The sequence below is a fragment of the Neomonachus schauinslandi genome, chromosome 7, assembly GCF_002201575.2.
Source record: "Neomonachus schauinslandi chromosome 7, ASM220157v2, whole genome shotgun sequence".
In the NCBI taxonomy this organism is placed as follows: domain Eukaryota; kingdom Metazoa; phylum Chordata; class Mammalia; order Carnivora; family Phocidae; genus Neomonachus; species Neomonachus schauinslandi.
In genome coordinates this window covers 109,164,816-109,186,816 of record NC_058409.1, presented here as the reverse complement: position 1 = coordinate 109,186,816, position 22,001 = coordinate 109,164,816, and the positions used below count along the sequence as shown (strand labels likewise).

Genomic DNA, 22,001 nt, shown 5'->3' with positions numbered 1-22,001 from the left:
CGGAGCTGCGTGGAGCCCCAGAGGACGCCGAGCTTTCTCTCCAGGGCCCTGAGCCTCCTGCCAGCGAGAGTTAAGAGGCCATGTGGAAAAGGAGAGCGCTGGGCTGGAGGTCTCGGAGACCCGGGTTGGCATCCGCTGCACCCTTCACTCGGGGCCCTGCCCCGTATTAGCTTCTCTCTCCTGCTAAGCGTGTTGGTCTCGAACGGGTCTACATAGGGCGTGAGCTCCTGGCTCCCCACAGCTGCCCCCTTCCTGGCAGTCCTGACACCGGGGCCTACACCACTGCTGTCCGTCCTCACACTCATGCTGTTCTTAGTAGAGAAATGAGGACGGGACGAACTTGTACTTAAACGATTCTGGGCAAGAGCCTATTTCTTTCTGGAAGTAGAGTACGCCTGTGTGTCCCCACGGCAAGCAGGCATGCCTGCGTCCCACGAGTGCACTCCCTCAGCCCGGCCGGGCCCCACGGGCATCTGGGGCTGGGCTCGCTGGGCTGTGCCCTCCCACCCACGCCACTGGATTCAAGGTCTCAGGTACCTCCTTGGGGTCCCCGAGCCAGATCCCAACAACAGTCAGGAGCCAGAAGCGTTCTACTTACTACCTTTTATTTTCACAGAGCTGCGGCCCTGAGGGCCAGTGACAAGCTTGGCCGCATGGAGGGAAGGGGGAGGGGGTTGTGGAGAGGCTGGTTCTTCCTGGGGGAGTGCTGCTGGGGAGGGGAAGCGTGGCTCCTCCCCGCAGCTAGGTAGGCTAGAAAGGCAAGGCCAAAAGGGCAGGAACAGCTAACATGTTGGGTGTGGGGGAGCACTGTCCCCTCTCCCTGCACCTTCCATCTTGTCTGTGGGCCTGGATCTTGGGGCTCCATGTTGGAGGCTGAAATGGGGGTCAGCCTAGCTCCTGGTCTACCTCCTTGGGCCATGCGTTCCTGCTGATGGATGAGGGGTCAGGCAGCAGGACCCTCCTGCATCATTACATCTGTGTTGTCTGACGTGACTTGTGTCTAAGGCTGACGGAGAGCCAGGTGCCAGGGTGTTGTGGAAGGAGGCGCAGAGTGGGAGACAGTGGGAGACAGTGTGTAAGGGAAGGAGGGGGGCTAGGGCTGAGGGTGGAGGGGAGCAAGGAGGCAGAGGCCATGCGGGGCAGGCTGCGTGCCGGCATCTGCGTCTGCTTGTCTCATACGCCCGCTACGGAGAAGAGAAGCAGCAGGTTAGGGTGGGGGTCACCTGTTGGCCCTGCCCCTTCCCAGCACCCTGGGATCTCAGGGCAGTTAAGGACTCTCCACCCCCACAGCCCCTAGTAGCGGTCCTCAGTTGTGAAATGAGTGTCCCGGGGAGGTTGGAGAATGGCCCGGGGTCATGCTGTACCGGAGGGCCCGAGAGGGATTTGGCTCCTCGGGGGATAAGCTGCTGGGGCCCAGATGACCCCTACAGGGGCCCTTACCGTGGCCCAGGTCCTGCTTGGTCAGACCCAGCCCGGATGACAGGTCTTCCATGTCCAGTGGCTCTGCAAGGGAATAGCAAGGCCATGTGTCACTGGGCAGTCCAGCCTCCCACACCCATTGGCCAGAGGCTGGGGTCATTCGTCCCAGCCTGGCCACCGGCCTCATGCCTGGTGGAGGCAGGACTGGCTGGATGGCAGCACTAAGGTGTGCTTGGGGCAGGCCAAGGGAGGGAGCCATGACACGAGATGGGTGGGCCTGTAGGGCTCCTGGATGCACCGTGGGCGGTGCCTAGTGGCGTGAGCGTCGCAGATGGAGAAGGGGAGGACAGATGAGTGAGCAGATGAGTGGATGTAAGGAGAGAGAGGACCGACGGACAGACGACTGCATGCGTAGGTGGATGAAGGGGCGGCTGAGGGGCTGCCCCACGTGTGCCAGGGCCTTCTGGGTCCTTCTGCTGCTTTGATGCTCCCTGGCCCAGTAGGCACTGCTTACCACTGCAGTTATGGTGCCCGTGGCTCCTGGTGTGGGGCACCTCGGTGCCGTTGGGGAAGACGCACCAGCAATAGCCGGTGCTCCCATAGCACTGGAGCGGCTTATAGTGGCCGTTCTCATCACACTGGGGCCTGAACGTGCCAGGGTGGACGGCGGGGATGCGGCTGACCTCTTCCTGGCACTTGGTCGGTACTGAAGCGACAGGCACGGTGAAGACAGTGAGTGAGCAAGCCCTGGGCCGGCACCTCAGCAGAACCAGACGTCCGCATACTGCCGCCGTGGGCCTAAAGCCTTCTGCCCACCGGGCTGTGCTCGCTCTACCCCGGCACAGGTGGGGAAACTAAGGCCTGGACCAACAAGGTGTGAGATCGAAGTGGAAGTGAATGGCCACGAGGCTGACATATCCCAGAACTCGGTTTCTTCTGACACTCAATGCCTATTAAAGTTTGGAATTGCACCTGTGATTCTTATTTCTAGGGAAAAGCAATGGGCATCTTGGTAAGTCTGAGCCTCTGTTACTGGAGTTATCCAGGTACAAATGGGGCTTTGAGGATGTGGTAGAGGGATTCAAACATCAGCTGGCAGTTGGTCACCATGGCATCGAAGGTGCCTTCTATGAATCTATGTTGGGAAAATTGGAGGCCTCTGGTGGGACGGGCTGGGCCCCTGATCTTCCACTCCCCAAACTGAAGCCTAGAGGGAAGACACTTCCCAAAGCTGTGTGGCAAATTAGTGCCAGGAGGAAGACATGGCCCTCTTTGAGGCTTTAGGGCTGAAAATCCTATCATACGTTGTCCCCAAGACGGAAAAACCCCAAGGTCCTCTCGTCTGGCGTGTACTGGCTGTGTGAGCTCGGGGAGGTCCCTCGGCAGGTGGGGTCATGAACCCTGCCCAGCCCCCTCACTAGAACCTGCGTGGGGTTGAGTGGAGGTCACTGTGATGACACCTGGGATGTGTCGGGTCCTTGTCTCCAGGTCCCACGTGTGCAGTGCCAGCCTCCACGAGGGAGGTCAGCTTCTAAAGGGAGTGCTGAGGGGGAGCAGCCAAGCCCAGAAGGAACAGGTGGGAGCGACAGGAGTGAGAGAGAGACTGGGGGAGTCCCACTGCGGCTCCCAGAGAGCCCTGAGGGAGCTTCCAGAAGCCCTGGCATCCCAAGGCTCCTGTTCCCCATACCTCTTAGTGGAACCTCGGGCTTATTCTCCAGGGAGTTCTTGCTCATTTCAAACAGGAGCCACTGATAGATCCAGCTCTCGAAGACCTAATGGGATAGAGGCAAGGGGTCAGGCCCCACAGCCCCCTCCAGCCCTGCCTGACTTTGCCCCTGGGAACAGACATGGAGGGTCCAAGAGGGACCCAACACCCCAGAGTCCAGCTGCAGCCAAGTTCCCTCTTAGAGACCCATAGGGTTTGGTCGAGGTGGTTCCTCAGCTCGGAGCCTTCATGTCTGTGGCTCTGTCGGCGCTGGTGCACCACCCCCCAGCTCCCTGGGGATAGCTTCCCCGAGCCAGCCGGTGTTGGGGATGAGAGGGGGCAGCACAGGGCAAGCTGCTGACCTTCCAGTCCAGCGGCCCCATGGTGCTCTTAAGGTGTTTCAGGTTCTCTGGGAAGTTCCCCTTGAGCTTCGGGTACACCTTCAGGGGGTCAGCCTCCTGTGGGGTAGCAAGGCAGGAAGGAAGGTGTAAAAAGAGCTCTCTGGCAGGCAAGGTGAAATGTGCAAGCTGCGTTCCCCTGCACCTCTGCCATAATGGGGCCAAGGAGGGGGGAGGCAGCAAGGGCCTTGCAGCTGCACGGCTATGTGATCCTAGGGCTGGGAATTCAGAGACCCAGGTTCCAGGCCCGGTTCTACCCATAACCCCCAGTCTTCTATTCCTTGCAGACTCCTACTCATCCTCCAGATCTCCCCTCATCAACACCCCTGCACCACCCCCCACCCCCCCGCTGGGTCCTCTGCTGCTTTCCTCTGCGTGTCCTTTATCACCTGGTCACTTGTCTAACTCCCACATCAGCCTGGGACCCCTGTGGGGTTGGAAGCAGAGTCTGACTGCTTCCCAGTGTGAGCCCAGAGCCTTGCACAGAAACTCGGGAAGGGAAAATGGGCATCTTGAGCAAGTCACTTCCGGGCTTTGGGCCTCAGATTCTCCATCTCAAACACTCAAGCGGATGGCAGGGCTAGACGACATATGACAGCTAAGGGCCACATTGGCATTCTTTCGCTCATCTGGTGAGGCCGGAATCGTGCAGGCCTTGGAGTGCGGTGTCACGGGAACCATGGGTGGGCAGGCAGGGCCACCCATGGGGTCCCAACTCACCAGAAGCATGTGCATCACGTGATCCTGTGTCATGTTGCCGTACTTGGTGGCGTTCTGCATGGGCTGTGGAAGGAAAGAAATGGGGGTTACCGGTACTGACCCACAGAGGAGGGGCTCTGCAACAGAGCCAGCAGCTCCGGGTCTGGGTAGGAGTCCGGAGTTCAGCTGCTCAACAGGAACAGGCCCATCTCCGCCACCTCGGAGTAGGAGCCCAAGTAGGAGAGCTCAAGCCAGTCACTTGCCCTTACTGCGTCAATGTCCTTAGTGGTCAAATCTGCATAAGCTTTCCTGCCCAGGGCTTTGTGGACAGCAGATTGTTTCAGGACAGAAACATTACCCATAAAGGACATCAAGGGCTTTGAGAAGGGAGGGGGCCGTGAGATGCTCTGGGAAACGAGAAGCATTTTGTAAACATCCCAGGGATGGCCCCAAGAGGCTCTTTCCTCCCCCACCCCTGGGAGCCCTCTTCTTCCTAAGGCAGGCCCTGTCCTCCCCCAACAGCTCCCCCCCCCCCCCCGCCCCCCCCCCTTCTCCCAGGGCCGGCCCCGCCCCCCCCCAACCGCCCCCCCCCCCCCGCCCCCAGCTGGGCTTTTCCTGGCTCAGCCATCCTCCCCTGGCCTTCGGCACCTGCCCTCCATCCAGGCTAGATGACACCTCCCCGTTCCACCGCCCTCGGGTTGTCCTTACCCCCTGGAGCAGGCCTGGCATGGGCAGCGTCTGCATCATCATGGGGGTGGCAACCCTCATCTTGTTCAAAGGCTTGGGAGCTGTGGGAACAGGAGGTACAGTATGAGTGTGGCCCCAGTGCCCAGGGAAGAGAGCACTTGGACTGGGGACCAAGATCAACCCAGTGAGGAGGGGCTGGAATCCCAGACCCGAGGGAGAAGAGAGTGGGCCCAGCTGCGTGCAGGGATGGGGTCTCGAGGGAAGGATGGTGGGGTGGGGGAGGTCGGGATGGAGGTGGGGCACGCACACTTGGGGAGCTTCATGCGCAGGTTCTCCAGCTGCAGGTTCTGGGAGGTGACCGTCAGCTTGTCCAGCCGGCCCTGCTGCTGGTACAGGAAGTAGGCGGTGGTGGCCTGGCCAGCCAGGAGCAGAGCCACCAGGACAGAAAAGCCTGTGTACATAGCTCCTCGGCTGCACTTGCTGTTGGGGGGCAGGATGTAGGTCAGAGGAGGGTCCACAGACGTGGCTGCCCCAAGGGCTGACTGAGAGCAGAGGGATGCCCCCTGTTTCCGTTAGCTCCTCCACCCCCTCAGCTACCCCGAACACACACACACACAAGTGCCTATGGACACACAGCTCAAAGACGTTCCCCCAGCCCCACAATTCTAACCACTGCTTCTCCTACAGTCCTCCTGAGCAGAAATCCTAGCGCTGCCCCTGGACCTAGGATGAGTGGGTAAGAGCCAGAGACGAGTGCCTTGTCCTTCCTGGGCCTCGTCCCACCTGTGCTCCAAGGGTTTGACATGGAGGGTCTCCCCGGGTTCTTTCTGCCAGCGGGGTCTCCTGAGCATCAGGACTGCCCTCAAGGGGAACAGGTTTCACCTCCCTACCTCCCCAACCCTTGCAGTGAAATCAGAGAAACGGGAAGGAAGTGGGCCCTGGACAGCAGAGCATGTGGCCCACCTGAAAACGAGAAGTGAGGCCTTGATATTTTAGGAGCAGGCTGGGGGCAGTGGATGATGTCAGACTGGAGCAGAGTCGGGCACCACTCCCTCTGGGGACACATCCTCACCCCACACTCTCCGTGTCTTTGAGCAAGTCTCTGCCATTCTCCGGGCCTGTCATGTGGGTGCCTCTCACCTCAGCAACTCTAGGATTTGGTGGTTTTCTTCTTTGAAGCAAGATCTGACTGCGACCACGCAAGTATTTCAGATGGTACCACCCACCCAGGGGGGGATTTCAGTAGGAGTATGGTGCCTGAGCCTGTGTGCCTGGGAGAATGTCTCACATTCTCTAAACGAGTTGGCTGCACAGGGAGGGGTGGCCAGACCTCAGGTAGTTCTTGGAATTGTTGGCCTTGGATACGGTTTTGGGGGCACATGAATATGTCACAGCTTAGGGAAGGTAAGGATCCTGCCCCAGGACCCTGAGAGTTCCTGGCCTGTTTTCTCCCACCTCACCCCAGCGGTGGGGCTACCAGAACCCCACTAGAAACTGTCAGCATGAGACTACACTCTGCTTACTCCAGGAACCAAACAAGGACAGTTTAGGAAACTCCAGGAGACCCTTCTGCCTAGTAACTCATGACATCACAAACATAGCTCATTCTCATTGGCTCTCTGCTTGCCAGTCCTCTGCATGTTCTGGGCCAAGGTCCGGGCCAAAAGGTTGTTGTTCTGTTAGGAGAAAGCAAAAACCCCACGTGGGGAAAAGGAGGAGACCAGACAGGAGGAGAAAACAAGTACCACTTCTTGGCCTTCTCCAGGAACAGGGGTGGCCTGGCTTCTGTGAACATCCACCCAAGCCTGGGTCTTGCCTGGGTTCAAGCTCTCCAACTCATTATCTACATGCTCACCCCTCCGCAACCCCAATCAGGTCCCAGTTCTACCTTCCACTATACCTTCTGTGAACCTCAGTTTCTCATAAGGCCTAAGAATCTACAGTCGTATTGGAGATGAGACCTGGAGTGGAATCCTGGCTCTGCCACCCCCTTAGGTCAGGGAGCTGGGGTAAGTCAACCCCTCCGAGTAACTTGAAGTAGGAACAGCTACTCAAAGGGTTGTTATATAAAATAAGATCATGAAGGGGCGCCTGGGTGGCTCAGTCGTTAAGTGTCTGCCTTCGGCTCAGGTCATGATCCCAGGGTCCTGGGATCGAGTCCCACATCAGGCTCCCTGCTTGGCGGGAAGCCTGCTTCTCCCTCTCCCACTCCCCCTGCTTGTGTTCCTGCTCTCACTATCTCTGTCTCTGTCAAATAAATAAATAAAATCTTTAAAAAAATAAAATAAAATAAAATAAAATAAAATAAGATCATGAGGGTAAAGCTCTTGGCTCCACACCTAGGTACACAGTTAGCACTGAGTACTATTCTCAAGGGAGTTAATAGTTAACTTTAGCATCTGGTTTCCTTCCTCCTTCTGCCCCTTGAATGCGGGTCCCCTGGTTCTGGATGACTGCCAACTCTTGCCACCTCTCTCTTCATTTCCTCCTTTCCATGGCCTCCTTCTTGAATGAAAAATAATAATAATAATTGGCTGAAGTCAAGAGCCAACCAGAACTAGCAGGAACCATGATACAAATGTTGTGAAGCAGAAGTGTTCACAAAGGGGTCTGAGAAACAGGCTCAAGGCTGGAATGGACTGAGCACACAGGACCAGGCCCAGTTTTAGAAGCAGTCCCTGAACTAAAAGGAGAGTCAGGCAAGGATTTGAGGAGGGGGCACCCTCTCTGTACACTGAGCTCGCGCTAGGTCTGTGACTCACTGCGTGGCCCTCCATGCCCTCTCTGCAAATCCTGCCTCTAGAAGGAGGCCAGATGGTAGAGTGGGCTCATATTTCGAAGTCAGGCTAGTCCTGGATTCAAATTCTCACTAGCTCACTCCAATACTCACTAGCTGTGATAACTTCAGTAAGCTGCTAACTAACAAAGCCTCAATTTTCTCTTACGTAAAAACGGGGATGATAAAAATACCGGACTTATAGGGCTACTGTGAGAGTTAGGGTTGGGTTTAGCACATAACTAATCATAGGAATTACTAACCCTGGCTGAGGACTGGTGACAGGTAGTCAGTGAATGGGAACTATTATCACGACTAGTGTCTTCATTGTTTTTATTATTACTGAGACCCAGAGAGAAGTAGCAATTTGTCCAAGTCACATGTGACAGCAGCAGAACCTGGACCAGAATCTAGCCCTCACAGGAGAGTCAGCCCTCCTAGCCCTGGGATTCCTTGGGGTTTTCACAGGAATGCTCTGATGGTCTATATCTGGTCCTGCAGAATGCAGTTCCTCATGACATCTCTGAGTGTCTCTCCCAAACCTCTTTCTGCCTGGCAACAGCTGACATCACTGCTCTGAGTCCCTATAATTTGCAAATTACTTTTTTTTTTTTAAGTCATCTCTACATCCAACATGGGGCTCAAACCCACAACCCTGAGATCAAGAGTCTCATGCTCTACTGACTGAGCCAGCCAATCGCCCCAATTTGCAAATTACTTTTTGAAGATTGGGAAGAGTGGGGCCATGGGGTAGCCGCATTCTAACCCTGTTTCTTTTCTTGTCTTTTTTTTCCAGGGAAACACCTGGATGAGACAATCCTGGGCCTGGGAAAGGGGTCCTGGGGTCCTCCTGGATGGCTGTGCTGGCCCCTTGCTGCAAGGGAGAGGGACACAGGCAGGGCATGACCCACATCAACCTTCAATCCCTTCTAAAAATTTAGCCAGAGCCCCCACCCTTGCCTTTTCCTGACTCCTCCCGGCATCTCTCAATCCCTCCTGTAATGGCGGATGCGTCCATCTGCTCACACTTCCCTGATACAAACACATACACCTATCCGTGGTAATTAGAGAGAAAGTCCACTGTGATGAGCAGCTTCTACCATCCTCTCTGAGAAACTCTGTTTCTCCATCTAGGATCCATAACATTTTCCAAATCTAGTCCAAGGTTTCTAACCTAGGATTCACAGTCTAGCTTCAGGGGGTCTGGGAATCCCCTGGTATTATGTGAAAGTCTAGGGGGAGAATCCAGGGCTCTCTTATGATTTTGAGGACAGAAGTGTATCATGCAAAGAAATTTAAGATCCCTGCCCTGGAGAAGCTCCCTCATTTTAAAGGTTTTTGTTTTTTTTTTTTTTTTTAATATTTTATTTATTTACTTGAGAGAGAGAATGAGAGAGAGAGCACATGAGAAGGGGGAGGGTCAGAGGGAGAAGCAGACTCCCCGCCGAGCAGGGAGCCCGATGCGGGACTCAATCCAGGGACTCCAGGATCATGACCTGAGCTGAAGGCAGTCGCTCAACCAACTGAGCCACCCAGGCGCCCCCGAAGCTCCCTCATTTTAAAGGAGGGAAGACAGAAGCCCAGAGCAGGCCAGAGACTTGCTCAAAATCACCCAGAGGCAGGGCCTGAATCCATCCCTCCCGTGGCTCCCTGTCTAGTGCTCTTCCCACGGCACCCAGGCACGTCTGTGTGGTCCAGGATTTGTGTGCTCTCTCCTGCAGCTCACACATACCTCTCTGGGGCGCTGGGGCGCTGGCCGAGCATGGGCAGCTGCTCATGGTTGGAGATGAGGTCGCGCTGGTCTTCCATGGTTCTGGCCTCTGGTCTTCCCCACACTTGCTGCTTCTGCTGCTGCTGCCGCCGCCTGGGTGTCTGGAACCCTGAGCCCCTGGCTTACCTCTTGAAGTTGGAGCTGAGGAGGAATCTGATTTGTCCACCGGAGGCCACTCCGCCCACCTGGTAAAAGTGGAAGTGAAAACCACAAAGCTGGAAATAACCCCACTTGGGCAAAGCTGCCTTTAACAGGACAGGATGGGGAGGCGGGGGCTCCCCAGACAGGTAGAAAGGCCAGCATACTTCCAATTGGCTACTCAGGGCCGTCATCACTTGTTTCTGGGCAGACCTTTGGAATCATAAGGCACTTTGGATATTGCAAGAAACAGGCAAACATTCACTCCCTAGATGGAAAATCACTTTGAAACAGCAAATACCTTTGTCTCCCCTGCTTCCCCACTGAAAAGTGGGTGCAGAAGGTGGGGGGTGGGGTGGGGAATGATCCGCTCAGGGTTCCCCATGCTCCCTTCTAACTTGAACATTTTATGAGCCTGAGTCCACAGTTCTAAGGCTCTGGTACTAACATTTGCTGCCACGTACTAAGCCTTCCTTTGTGCCAGGCACCGTGCTACTTGTTTTACATGCTTTGTTTCATTGAATTTCTAGAGTGACCCTTTGAGGCCTGTTTTATTTTATTATTTCCTTTTATAGGTAGGGACACTGAGGCTTTGAGAGGCTATGTGCTCGCGCAGGATCATGCATCCAAGAAGTGGGGAATCCATGGTTTTAATCACTCTGCTCTTGTGTCATGCTGATGTCCAAACCATGTGGTTCAAATTCAGGACAGTGGGGGTCTCTGCAGAGGGCCTGGAAAGGGTACCCAAGAGAGATTTAACTATGTTGGCAAGGTTTTATTTCTTACTATTTTGTAGCTTACCTACCATATTTGTTTTATTAATCTTTATGTCTTCTGCATATTTCAAAATTTACATTAACTTTTTTTTTTGTAATTTTAGTAGTTTTAAATTTCAAAACTTTGTGGTCTGGGCACCTGGGTGGCTCAGTCAGTTGAGCATCTGCCTTCGGTTTGGGTGGTGATCCCAGGGTCCTGGAATTGAGTCCCGCATTGGGCTCCCTGCTCCAAGGGGAGTCTGCTTCTCCCTCTGCCTCTGCCTCTCTCTCTCTCTGTCTCTCATGAATGAGTAAATAAAATCTCTAAAAATAAATAAATAAATAAAAATAAAAACTTTGTGGTTTGAAGATTCAATGAGTCTTAGATTTCAAGAATCAAGGGAGATAGTATATGTATTTTGAGGGGAGGGGAAAAAGCAGACATGGCCTTCGATGCACCAGACCCGAGTTCAAATCCCAAGTCAGAAAGACCCTAGCCCCATGACCTGAGCCAGCCCCCTGACGTTTCTGAATTGGTTTTCTTCTTTGGAAAGGAAGGACAATAACACTAAACTTGCAGCGATATAAGATTAAGTAAGCATTTAGCACAGAGCCTGGTACCATAGGAGATGCTCAAGAAATGAAACTGTTACTCAAATATTTACCAGATATTTTCTGGATAATCAAGACAAATGAAATTATGTATCCATACAAACTTGAGCACAAATGTTCCTAATAGCCCCAAACTGGAAACAACCCAAATGTCCATCAACAGGTGACTAGATAAACAAACTGTGGTTCATTCATACAATGGAATACTACTCAGCAATATAAAGGAATGAACTATTGATACTCACACCAACCTGGATGAATCTCAAAATAATTACGCTATATGAAAGAAGCCAGAACAAAAGAGTATATACTGGGACGCCTGGGTGGCTCAGTCGGTTAAGCGTCTGCCTTCAGCTCAGGTCATGATCCCAGGGTCCTGGGATCGAGTCCCGCATCGGGCTCCCTGCTCCGTGGGGAGCCTGCTTCTCCCTCTGCCTCTGCCTCTCTCTCTCTCTATCTCTCATAAATAAATAAATAAAAAATCTTTTAAAAAAAAAGAGTATATACTGTATGATTCCATTTAGATAAAATTCTAGGAAATGCAAACTAATTTACAGTGATAGAGAAGAGATGAGTAGATACCTGAGGATGGGGGTGGGGGGTAGTGCAAGAAGGAACAAAAAGGAGGGATGACAAAGGGATACAAAGAAACTGTGGGGGGCATTATCTTGATTGTAGAGCTATTTTCATGATGTATGCATTTGTCAAAGCTTGCCAAATTGTGCCCTTTAGGGAAAAGTTTTCAATTAGCAATAATCACGCCTCGGATAAACCTCATTGGCTACGATACTGCCACTGCGCAAAGCTTAAATTGTGCCCTTTAAATTCGTAAAGTTTATTATGTGTCAATTATATCTCAATAAAACTATTTTTAAAATAAGACTTTTGAAAAACATTTCTTAAAAGACAAGTGACAAAGAAAAATAGTGTGTGTATTTCAAAGGTCACTATTAAGAAAGTGAAAAGTCAGCCCATAAAATAGGAGAAAATATTTACATATTATATATCTGATAAGGATCTAATGTCCAGAATATATGAAGAGATATTAGAACTCAATAGTCACAAGACAACCTGATTCCAAATGGGCAAAGGATTTCAGTAGATTTTTCTCCAAAGATGTGCAAATGGTCAATAAGCACATGAAAAGATGCTCCCCATCACTAGTCATTGGGGAAATGCAAAATCAAAGCCACCATAAGGTGCCACTTCATACCCACTGTGACGGCTACCAACAAAAAGACAGACGATAACAAGTGTTGTCAAGATGTGGAAAAAGTGGAACTGTCATTATTGCTGGTGGGAACGTAAAATGGTGCAGCTGGAGCGCCTGGCTGGCTCAGTCCATAGAGCATGTGACTCTTGATCTCAGGATTGTGAGTTCGAGCACCACATTGGGGACAGAGTTTACTTTAAAAAAATAAAATGGAGGGCGCCTGGGTGGCTCAGTTGGTTAAGCAACTGCCTTCGGCTCAGGTCATGATCCCAGGGTCCTGGGATCGAGCCCCGCATCGGGCTCCCTGCTCGGCGGGAAGCCTGCTTCCCCCTCTCCCACTCCCCCTGCTTGTGTTCCTGCTCTCGCTGTCTCTGTCTCTGTCAAATAAATAAATAAAATCTTTAAAAATAAATAAATAAATAAAATAAAATGGTACAGCTACTTTGAAAAACAATTTGATAATGCCTCAAAAAATTAAACAGAGTTATCATGTGACCCAGTAATTCTGCTCCTAGATGTCTACACAAGAGAAATGAAAACATACCCCCCCCACAAAATTGTACACCAATATTCATAGCGCCATTATTCCTAGAAGTCCCAAAGTGAAAACAACCCAAATAGCCATCAACTGATGAGTGAGTGAATAAAACGGGGCATATCCACACAACAGAATATTATTTAGCCATAAAGAGGAGTTAAAATCTCAACAGAATTGTTGTTTTTAAAAAACAATGAAGTACTGATTCATGCCACAAAATGTTTGAATTTGGAAAACACTATGCGAAAGGAAATAAACCAGACATAAAAGGCTACATATTGTATGAGTCTATTTCTGCGAAATGTCTAGAATAGGCAAATCCATAGAGACAGAAGGTAGATTAGTGGCTGCCAGGGGCTGGGTGGGGAGGGGGCAGGAGGGGGTATAGAGGATGGTTGTTAACGGGTACAGGGTTTCCTTTTGGGGTGATGAAAATATTCTGGAATTAGATAGTGTTGATGGTTACACAACTTTATGGATATATGGAAAACCACTGAGTTGTACAATTTTAAAAGCTTGAATATTGTGGTATGTGAATTACAGCTCAACTTAAAAAAAGATTTCTTGGTAAGGATGGCTAGAACACACATATAGCTTTGCTTCCTCTCACAAACGACTTTTTTTTTTTTTTTTTTTAATGTAAACTCTAAGGACAAAGAGGACAGAAGAGAAAACAGCAGCAGAATTTTGGAAGCTGGAGAGCATATAGACTAGTGGTAAATCTCATAGCAGACTCCAGAAAGCTAAATCTTAAACCTGCAGCTAGAAAAGCTGAGAAGCTACCTATTTACATGGCAGAACAGGCTCAGGAATTGGGATGTTAGGCAACTGGGTGGGAGTAAAGGTGGGGCTAAGAGGAAGAGGACTGGTTGGAAGTCTGTTTATGAAACAGTTGGATACCCACTTCCTCTCCCTCCCCCTCTCTGAGAGAAGACTGGAAGTTTATCCCCAGGCGTAGTAAAGAGCATGGGCTAGTACTAAAGCTGAGAGTCCCAACCGTCTCCCCCTCCCAGTTCCCAGAATGCTAGAAGGCAGGCCTCTCCCTTAAGTAATATTTGGAAAGATCCTTCTTTGGGGAACATGACCATACCAGGAGGAATGATCTAAATATTCTAACATTGGGGGTTCCCCAATGAACAGGTAATGCTATAGGGAAGCCCTCAGCAGATAAGCCCTACTCATGGATCACGGCTTCCATTTGGTTTTTTAGACAATCAAGGATCATGGAACATCTGAAGAAAGCCTCCAACATAAAAGAGAATGAACTAAACAAATAACCAAACCCCAAAAAAGCACCATGGAGGAAAACAAATGGCCATGAATAGCCTTAGGGACATAAAAGATGATACTGTACCCATGAAACAAGAATAGGATGCTATAAAGATATAGGTGCTATTAGAAGAAAAATACAGCTATTGAAGATTAAAAGTACAAGGGCAGATATTAAATAATTGGTAGATGGAAGATAAAGTTTTTTTAATGTTTCAGAAAGATAAATTTCCCACAAGGATAAAAAGAAAAATCAGAAAGAAAAGAGAATTAAAGCCAATCTGAGAAACCCAACAGCCAAATATCAGAGCTTAAGAAATAGAGAACAGAGAAAATCAGGGGGAAGAAATCATCAGTGAAATAACTCAGTACCATTTCCAGAAGTCAAGGACATACATTTCCAAACTGAAAGGGCCCAGTGAGTACCAAGGAAAAGGCATAAAATAGTTTCAAACGAAGGGACATCATGGTGGAGGTTTCAGAAAAATAAAGACAAAGAAGAGTCCACAAATTCCAAATTTCCAAAAAAGGAAAAAAAAAAAAAAACCCACATATAAAAACCCAGGAATCACAATGACTTTGGACTTCTTAACAGCGACCCTGGACACCAGAAGATATTAGAGCAATGCCCTCAAAAGTCTATGGGAAAATGATTTCCACCCTACTAAGCCAAATTATCAAATATGTGAGGGTGTCATTAAGATATTCTCAGACACTCAATATCTCAAAAATTTTCCTTTCTCAGAAAGCTTCAGGAAGTTATGCTCTACCAAAATGAAGTTCACTAAAAATAAGAGAAGACCTGGGACACAGGAAACTGAAATTCAATTGGTGAGAGGGAATGGGGATGTCCAGGAGAGTGGCACACAGAAATTCTAGGAGTAAAATAAAATATCTACATTGGATCAGGCCCAAGAGCTCTGAAAGACATCTCCTCAACATGACAAACTTGATAGATATCTGATATGCCTGGATGTACTGAGATGCAATTTTGGGAGTATATGAGATTAAATTATAATTTCATAGAAAATTAAGTAAATAAAGGAACACTCATGCACCATTGGTGGGAACGTGAACTGGTACAGCCATTCTGGAAAACTGTATGGAGGTTCCTCAAAAAGCTAAAAATAGAACTACCCTACAATCCAGCAATCTCATTACTAGGTATTTACCCAAAAAATGCAAAAACACGAATTCAAAGGGATACATGCATCCCTATGTTTATTGCACCATTATTTACAATAGCCAAACTATTGAAGCAGCCCAAGTGTCCATCAAAAGATGATGGATAAGAAGATGGAATGAAACACAACTGAATATTATTCAGCCATAAAAAATTGAAGTCTTGCCATTTGCAACAACATGAAGGGAGCTAGAGAGTATACTAAGCAACTAAGTCAGAGAAAGAGAAATATATGATTTCACTCTTATGTAGAATTTAAGAAACAAAAGAAAATGAGCAAAGGAAAAGAAAAAAGAGAGACAAACCAAGAAACAGACTTTTTTCTTTTAAGATTTTATTTATTTATTTGACAGAGACACAGTGAGAGAGGGAACACAAGCCAGGGAGAGCAGGAGAGGGAGAAGCAGGCTTCCCGTGGGGCAGGGAGCCGGATGTGCGGCACAATCCCAGGACCCTGAGATCAGGACCTGAGCCGAAGGCAGACACCTAACAACTGAGCCACCCAGGCGCCCCAAGAAACAGACTCTTACCTATAGACAACAAACTGATGGTTACCAGAGAGGGGGTGGGTAGGGGATGGGTGAAAGAGGTAATGGAGATTGAAGAGTACACTTATGATGAGCCCTGAGTAATGTACAGAATTGTTGAATCACTCTATTGTACTGCTGGAACTAATACAACACTGTATGTTAACTCTACCGGAATTAAAATAAAAAATTTAATTAAAAAAAAGAAAGAATATTAAATAAATGAAAAACCAAGACAACTATTAAGTCTTGGGAAAACAAAAGTTATTTAGGAAATGTCAGTAATCCTAGTATACTGTGTAGCTCAAACTGAATGATGTACACATTGTCATAATATGGTGAACATTAAATGCTGATCATACATAACCAAAAATACAATAGAGGCATAAGGGAGGATGAAAGGACAGAAGGAGTGACATAGAGGGACAGAGGAGGAAAGAGGGCTAAATCTTCATCTTCCACTGTGAAAAACCAACCAGATAATGTTTAAAATTGAAAAATCAGGAAGTAATACCAGAAGCTATTCAGAGGTACAGAGATAAATACCAAAAGAATCGGCTAAAAAAGTTTAAAGTAGTATGAAGAGGAAGGTGAGGAAATGCTATTTTTCACAGCAAGCCTTATAGAGTATTTGATTCTTTAAATATGTAAATTTGTAACTTGGATACAAAGTAAAACTAAATTTAAAAATAAAGAAAAAATGCAACAGTTGATTCTAGGCTGATTGTGAAAATAAAAATGGCAGCGCAAACCCTTTCCCTTGTTTTTTTTTTTAAAGGTTTTATTTATTTATTTGACACAGAGAGAGAGAGCACAAGCAGGGGGAGCGGCAGGCAGAGGGAGAAGCAGACTCCCCACTGAGCAGGGAGCCCATCACCGGGCTTGATCCCAGGACCCTGGGATCACGACCTGAGCCGAAGGCAGACGTTTAACCGACTGAGCCACCCAGGCGCCCCCAAACCCTTTCCCTTGTGAAGCAACTTTAGGTCAAGGCTGAGGATGTCCCCAAAGATCAACCTGGCCTTGCCCAGAGGAGGCTGTAGACTAATTCCAGCCAGGAGGGTATACCCCAAGACTGAGCTTCCCCGGGATTGGCGGGAGAGGGCTCCCTCCATCTTTTCTAATTGTAGGGTAGTATGTCAGTTGTCATATAGGCCCCACTGCCCAGTGTAGGAGTCCTGTACCACCCCTCTCCTTGCATGGGGAAGGAGACAAAGTGATGGAAAGTAGGAAGGCTTGGTATGTGACCCATCCTTAGGGGGATACAGGGTTAAGGCAGGATTCAGCTCCCCATTTTTCAGATGGAGAAAGTCTGGCTCAGAAGGGGAAAGGAACTGACCCAAGGTCACACAGCAAGGTCACACAGAGCTGAGACTAGCCCCTGCAGTTAAACAAAAGAACTCTGGGGCAGACTTCCTGTATTCACACCCAAGTTCCAATAGCTGGATCACAGGGTAGAGGAAAAGAAAGTACAGGTAGGTGTGTTGGAGACATCTTTTTTTCCAGAAAACAAGGAAATGCTCAGACTACTGGGATTTGTCAGAAGGATCCAGGATCTGGGGCAACTGGGTGGCTCAGTCAGTTGACAGTCTGACTCTTGATTTCAGCTCAGGTCATGATCTCAGGGTCATAAGATAGAGAGAGCCCTGAGTCGGGCTCCACACTCAATGCAGAATCTGCTTGAGATTCTCTCTCTCCCTCCCTCTCTGCCCCTCCCTGATGCTCATGCTCTCTCTCTAAATAAATAAAATCTTTAAAATGGAACTCCTTTAAAAAAGAAGAAGGATCCAGGATCCAACTTGAATGGGCACCTGCCAGCCAAATATGGGACAATTCCAGAATCAATTAGAATAATTCACCTTGCCTCTTTGGAAGAAACTATAGTTCAATCCCAGTTGATAAAGAAAAATTCTTCTTTACATAAGAATGCAAGAAAACTAACATAAAAGAAAATATAGAATTAGAAAATCACCTTTTTATAACCTCAGTGTAATAGCCGGTTCAGGCAAGGGCCACCAATGGATGCTAAAACCATGAGATGAAATGTTGCAGGGTGACAGGATATCCACACACAGCAGTATCATCCCAGAGGTCCCTGCTGGTGGCAAAGAGGGAACGGCACTTTACTGCTGTCACTACCAAGTGACCAAACTTTTAGTATCACCAACAGTGGGACAACCTGACATTATATTTCCTGATGGGGTGTAATACTCAGCACCAACCAGGAAATATCTTTTCTAAAAAATCATTAATCTGAATCTACCTTTAGACCTAAGTTCCAGTTTACAGTAATTAGAGGAGTAGAAGAACAAGTTAAATGACACCATGAGGAAATAAAAAATTCCAGGGACAGTCTGCAAGACAGTGACTGTTACCATCAAAGGGTCAATGCCATGAAAAAGATATGTGTGTGAGAGGGTTTTATATTTTAAAAGATTAAAGAAATGTAGGGGTGGGGTGCCTAGGTGGCTCAGTTGGTTAAGCGTCTGCCTTCGCTTAGGTCATCATCTCAGCGTCCTGGAATTGTACTCCCTCTCTCTCTCTCCCCATACTCATGTTCTTGCTCGCTCTGCTCTCTCTCTCAAATAAATAAATAATCTTTTTTTTTAAGATTTTATTTATTTGACAGAGAGAGACACAGCGAGAGAGGGAACATAAGCACGGCGAGTGGGAGAGGAAGAAGCAGGTTTCCCGCTGAGCAGGGAGCCTGATGTGGGGCTCGATCCCAGGACCCTGGGACCATGACCCGAGCCGAAGGCAGATGCTTAACAACTGAGCCATCCAGGCGCCCTAACTAATCTTAAAAGAAATAAAGACATGCAGGGGAACCAGCTGGCTCAGTCAGTGGAGCGTAGGACTCTTGATCTCAGGGTTGTGAGTTCGAGCCCCAAGTTGGGTGTAGAGATTACAAAAAAAAAAAAATCTTTAAAAAAAGATTAAGGAAATGTAATAGCCAGATATAATTTGTGAATCTTTTTTTTTAAAATATTTTATTTATTTGAGAGAGAGAGAAAGCACATGAGAAGGGGAAGGGTCAGAGGGAGAAGCAGACTGCCTGCCGAGCAGGGAGCCCGATGTGGGACTCGATCCAGGGACTCCAGGATCATGACCTGAGGCGAAGGCAGTTGCTTAACCAACTGAGCCACCCAGGTGCCCCAATTTGTGAATCTTTTTTAAAAAGATTTTATTTATCAGAGAGAGAGAATGAGAGAGAGGGGGCACAAGCAGGGGGAGCGGGAGGCAGAGGAAGAAGCAGACTCCCCACTGAGCAAGGAGTCCAATGAGGGACTCGATCCCAGAACTCTGGGATCATGACCTGAGCCAAAGGCAGACACTTCACTGACCGAGCCACATAGGCATCCCTGCAATTTGTGAATCTTGACAAGATTCTGGTTTGGAAAAAAAAAGCTACAAACGGTATTTTTGAGAAACTGAGGAAATGTGAATCTGGATAGATTATTAGAGGATATTTGGGAATTACTGTTTTTTTAGGTGTGATAATGGAATTTTCGGCCATTAAGTGAATTTTTTTTTTTTTTAAGATTTTATTTCTTTATTCATGAGAGACACAGAGAGAGAGAGAAGCAGGCTCCCAAGGAGCAGGGAGCCCGATGTGGGACTCGATCCCAGGACTCTGGGATCATGACCTGAGCCAAAGGCAGACGCTTAACCATCTGAGCCACCCAGGCGCCCGTGAATATTTCTTTTTAGGGGCTGAAGGCTGAATGAAATACTTGGAGGTGACATGACATGATGTTTGCAACTTATTTTCAAATGTTCAGAAGAAAGATACAGATAGATAATAGATAAAATTAACAATAGTTGATTATAGATGTGGGTATAGGAATGATCACTTTTCTATATGTTTGCAATTTGTCATAATAAATGGTTGGGGAAAAAAGGCAATTGTATACAAATCCTACACACAAACTGCGCTGGCTGCTAAGAACACATTCCATTCCCATCACTGTTAACATTGACACTTGTGGGACAGTGGGCCCTTTCACACCATAGGCACATAATGTGTGTTGTATCTTTGCTGGACTTTCTCAGTAACTACCAGAAGTTGGTGTTTGGTTTGTTTTTTGTGTTTTTTTTTTATAGGAAAAAATTCTGGCTCTACCACTTACTAGATGTGTGATTTTAAACAGATTACTTAACTCCCTTTTGCCTCCATTTCCTCATCTGTAAAATAGGCATACATACCACAGAACCAAATAGGCATACAACAGAACCTACCTTATTGGGTTGCTGGGAGAACTGAATGAGTTAATACACACATGCCTGACATAGAGACTGTGCAATAAAATTTTGGTAGCCCAATATGATTTTTCCTGCAAACTTCCTAAATCTGAATCAGGGACCCTGCCTGTGTAGAGATTTTGGAGCTGCTCAACAAAAGGGAGCAGCAAGCCTGTTTGTTCGAGCATGTGTATCCTCCCACCCAGGACCTTCCTGGGAGTCTCATACTGTACCCTTCGAGCTGGTCAGTTGAAAGGCCTGTTCTCCCCTGGTCTGGATACTCCAGGCTCCAGAGGCATGAGTTCCTGCCAGTTCACTTGGGTGAGCCAGGAGGTGGAGTCTCCCAGGACCTCAGGCCCATCCTGTTCTCCTCCTTAGTCCCTAAGTCCCTGAGAGGAAGAGCCGCCCCAGGTGGCAGGCAGGCTGTTCATGTCCAGCCCTGTCCCCACCGCACATGGCCTGAGGTGGGGCCTCCATGGATCCTAGTACACTTGGGCCATGAACACAGAGCCAGAAAAGGGGCTCTTTGTGGGGAAGAGCAGGTCTGGTCTCCAGCCTCATATCTGCTATACCCGCCCCAGGCAAGTTACTTACTTCACTTCTTTCATTCATTCATTCAACATTTATTTATTGCACATCTACTTTGTGCCAGGCACTCTCCTGGGTACTTTGGCTACATCAATGAACAAAGCAGAGAACTATCTCTGCCTTTATGGAACTGACATTCTAGAGGGAGACAAACAAGTAAACTATACTGTTTGAGAGAGACGAGCAAGCTGGGAAAAAGGGAAGGTATTGCTGGGGCAGGTGGATGGGAACAGGTTGCAGCACTTTATAGGGTGTTGGGATGGGCCTCACTGGCAAAGCCAGATTTGAGGATAGGCTTGAAGGAGGTGAGGTGGTTTACCAAGCCCATGTCTGAGGAAGTGTCCTCGGCAGAAGAAACAGGCAGAGCAAAGGTCCCTTGGTGGGGATGTGCTTGGCATGGTTGAGGAAGGGGAAGGAGGCTAGTATGCCTGGAGTGGAGCCACTGAGCTAGAGAGTGCATGGACGTGAGGTCAGTGATGTATGCAGCCAGACTGTGTGGCTATGTTCATGACTTTGGCTTTTACTCTGAGTGAAATCAGGAGCCATGGGAAGCCTCTGAGCAGGAGTGCTGTTATCTGATTGTTTTAACAGTGGCTCGGGCTGCTTCCTTGAGAATCTGTACTATAGGGACAGATAATCCCCACTGCCTAGTGGGACTGCTTTGAAGGTCTAAGGAGAGCCCGGATGGAAAGCACTTCGTAACAAAAGGCCCTGAATACAGTACAATGCCTCTGGGAAAAAAGAGACTAGCTATTCTGTTTCTTCCCATCTTATTGAAGGGACAATTGAGCAAGGAAAGGATCTGATTTGCCCAAGGTCAGATGTTCTACAACCAATTTAGAATCTGGAACTCCCAGAGTCTTCTCCCAGGTGCCATCTGGCAGGTAGGTAAATAGCCGTTGGACTGGTGATTTCAGCTAGCGCCTCTGAGCAGGACGGACTGAGTAGTCCTCCCCTATGATTCATTCATCCAACAAATATGTACTAAGCACCAGTTCTAGGCCAGGCATTAGGATACAGGGGCATTTGAAGACACCTGGCCAGGGTTGAGCCCCAGTCTCCAGAGGGTGGAGCAGGGGTCACATATCAGAGACCAGGCTACCAGTGGCTGGGGTTAAGCTTAGGGGTCAGGGGTCGGTCTGTGGCTGGAGGCAGAGAGACCAGTTAGGAGGCTGTGGTGAAAAGTCAAGCTGGAGAGGCAAGGCCTGATGGAGCCTGTGGCTGGGAGCATGGAGGAAAGGGGATGAAGACTACAAAGGTCAGAAGGAAAGTCCACACGACTTGGGCCAGACTGAACTTGGGCCTTTCTAGAGAAAGGGATGGGACCAAGATGCTGCTGAGCATTCCTACTTGAGTGACAGAGAAGATGATGTCATTCACAGAAACAGGAAGTCCTTGGCACATTTGAGGAACAGAAAGAAATGCCGTACGTCTGAGCATTTTGAGCAAGGGGGAGAGTGGTTTCAAATGTTGTTGATGGG

General features: G+C 48.7%; 1 protein-coding gene and 1 pseudogene across 2 annotated transcripts; both read right to left on the bottom strand.

Moving 5' to 3' along the window:
• Positions 1 to 592: 592 nt before the first annotated feature.
• On the bottom strand, positions 593 to 9,713 carry CD74 (CD74 molecule). Of its 2 annotated transcripts, XM_021700875.2 has the most exons (9): positions 9,417 to 9,713; positions 5,216 to 5,388; positions 4,930 to 5,009; positions 4,243 to 4,305; positions 3,487 to 3,582; positions 3,107 to 3,191; positions 1,934 to 2,125; positions 1,441 to 1,503; positions 593 to 1,184 (listed from the first exon to the last, which is right to left on the bottom strand). In XM_021700875.2, exons 1-9 carry the CDS (start codon positions 9,491 to 9,493, stop codon positions 1,174 to 1,176), a joined length of 840 nt encoding a protein of 279 aa, XP_021556550.1. In that variant the 5' UTR covers positions 9,494 to 9,713; the 3' UTR covers positions 593 to 1,173. The 2 variants fall into 2 exon arrangements, with proteins under 2 accessions (XP_021556550.1, XP_021556559.1); XM_021700884.2 differs by lacking the exon at positions 1,934 to 2,125 and having other exon boundaries at positions 9,417 to 9,708.
• Positions 9,714 to 11,651: 1,938 nt separating this feature from the next.
• On the bottom strand, positions 11,652 to 11,767 carry LOC123325321 (annotated as a pseudogene).
• Between the last annotated feature and the right edge of the window lie 10,234 nt (positions 11,768 to 22,001).

Excerpts from the sequence above, each read along its gene's own strand:
- CD74 (XM_021700875.2), bottom strand. The coding sequence starts at position 9,493 with ATGGAAGACCAGCGCGACCTCATCTCCAACCATGAGCAGCTGCCCATG. Across the intron at positions 4,306-4,929 it reads TGCCAGGCCTGCTCCAGGGG|CCCATGCAGAACGCCACCAA; the intron begins GTAAGGACAACC and ends TTCCTTCCACAG. Across the intron at positions 1,504-1,933 it reads CGGGCACCATAACTGCAGTG|AGCCACTGGACATGGAAGAC; the intron begins GTAAGCAGTGCC and ends ATTCCCTTGCAG.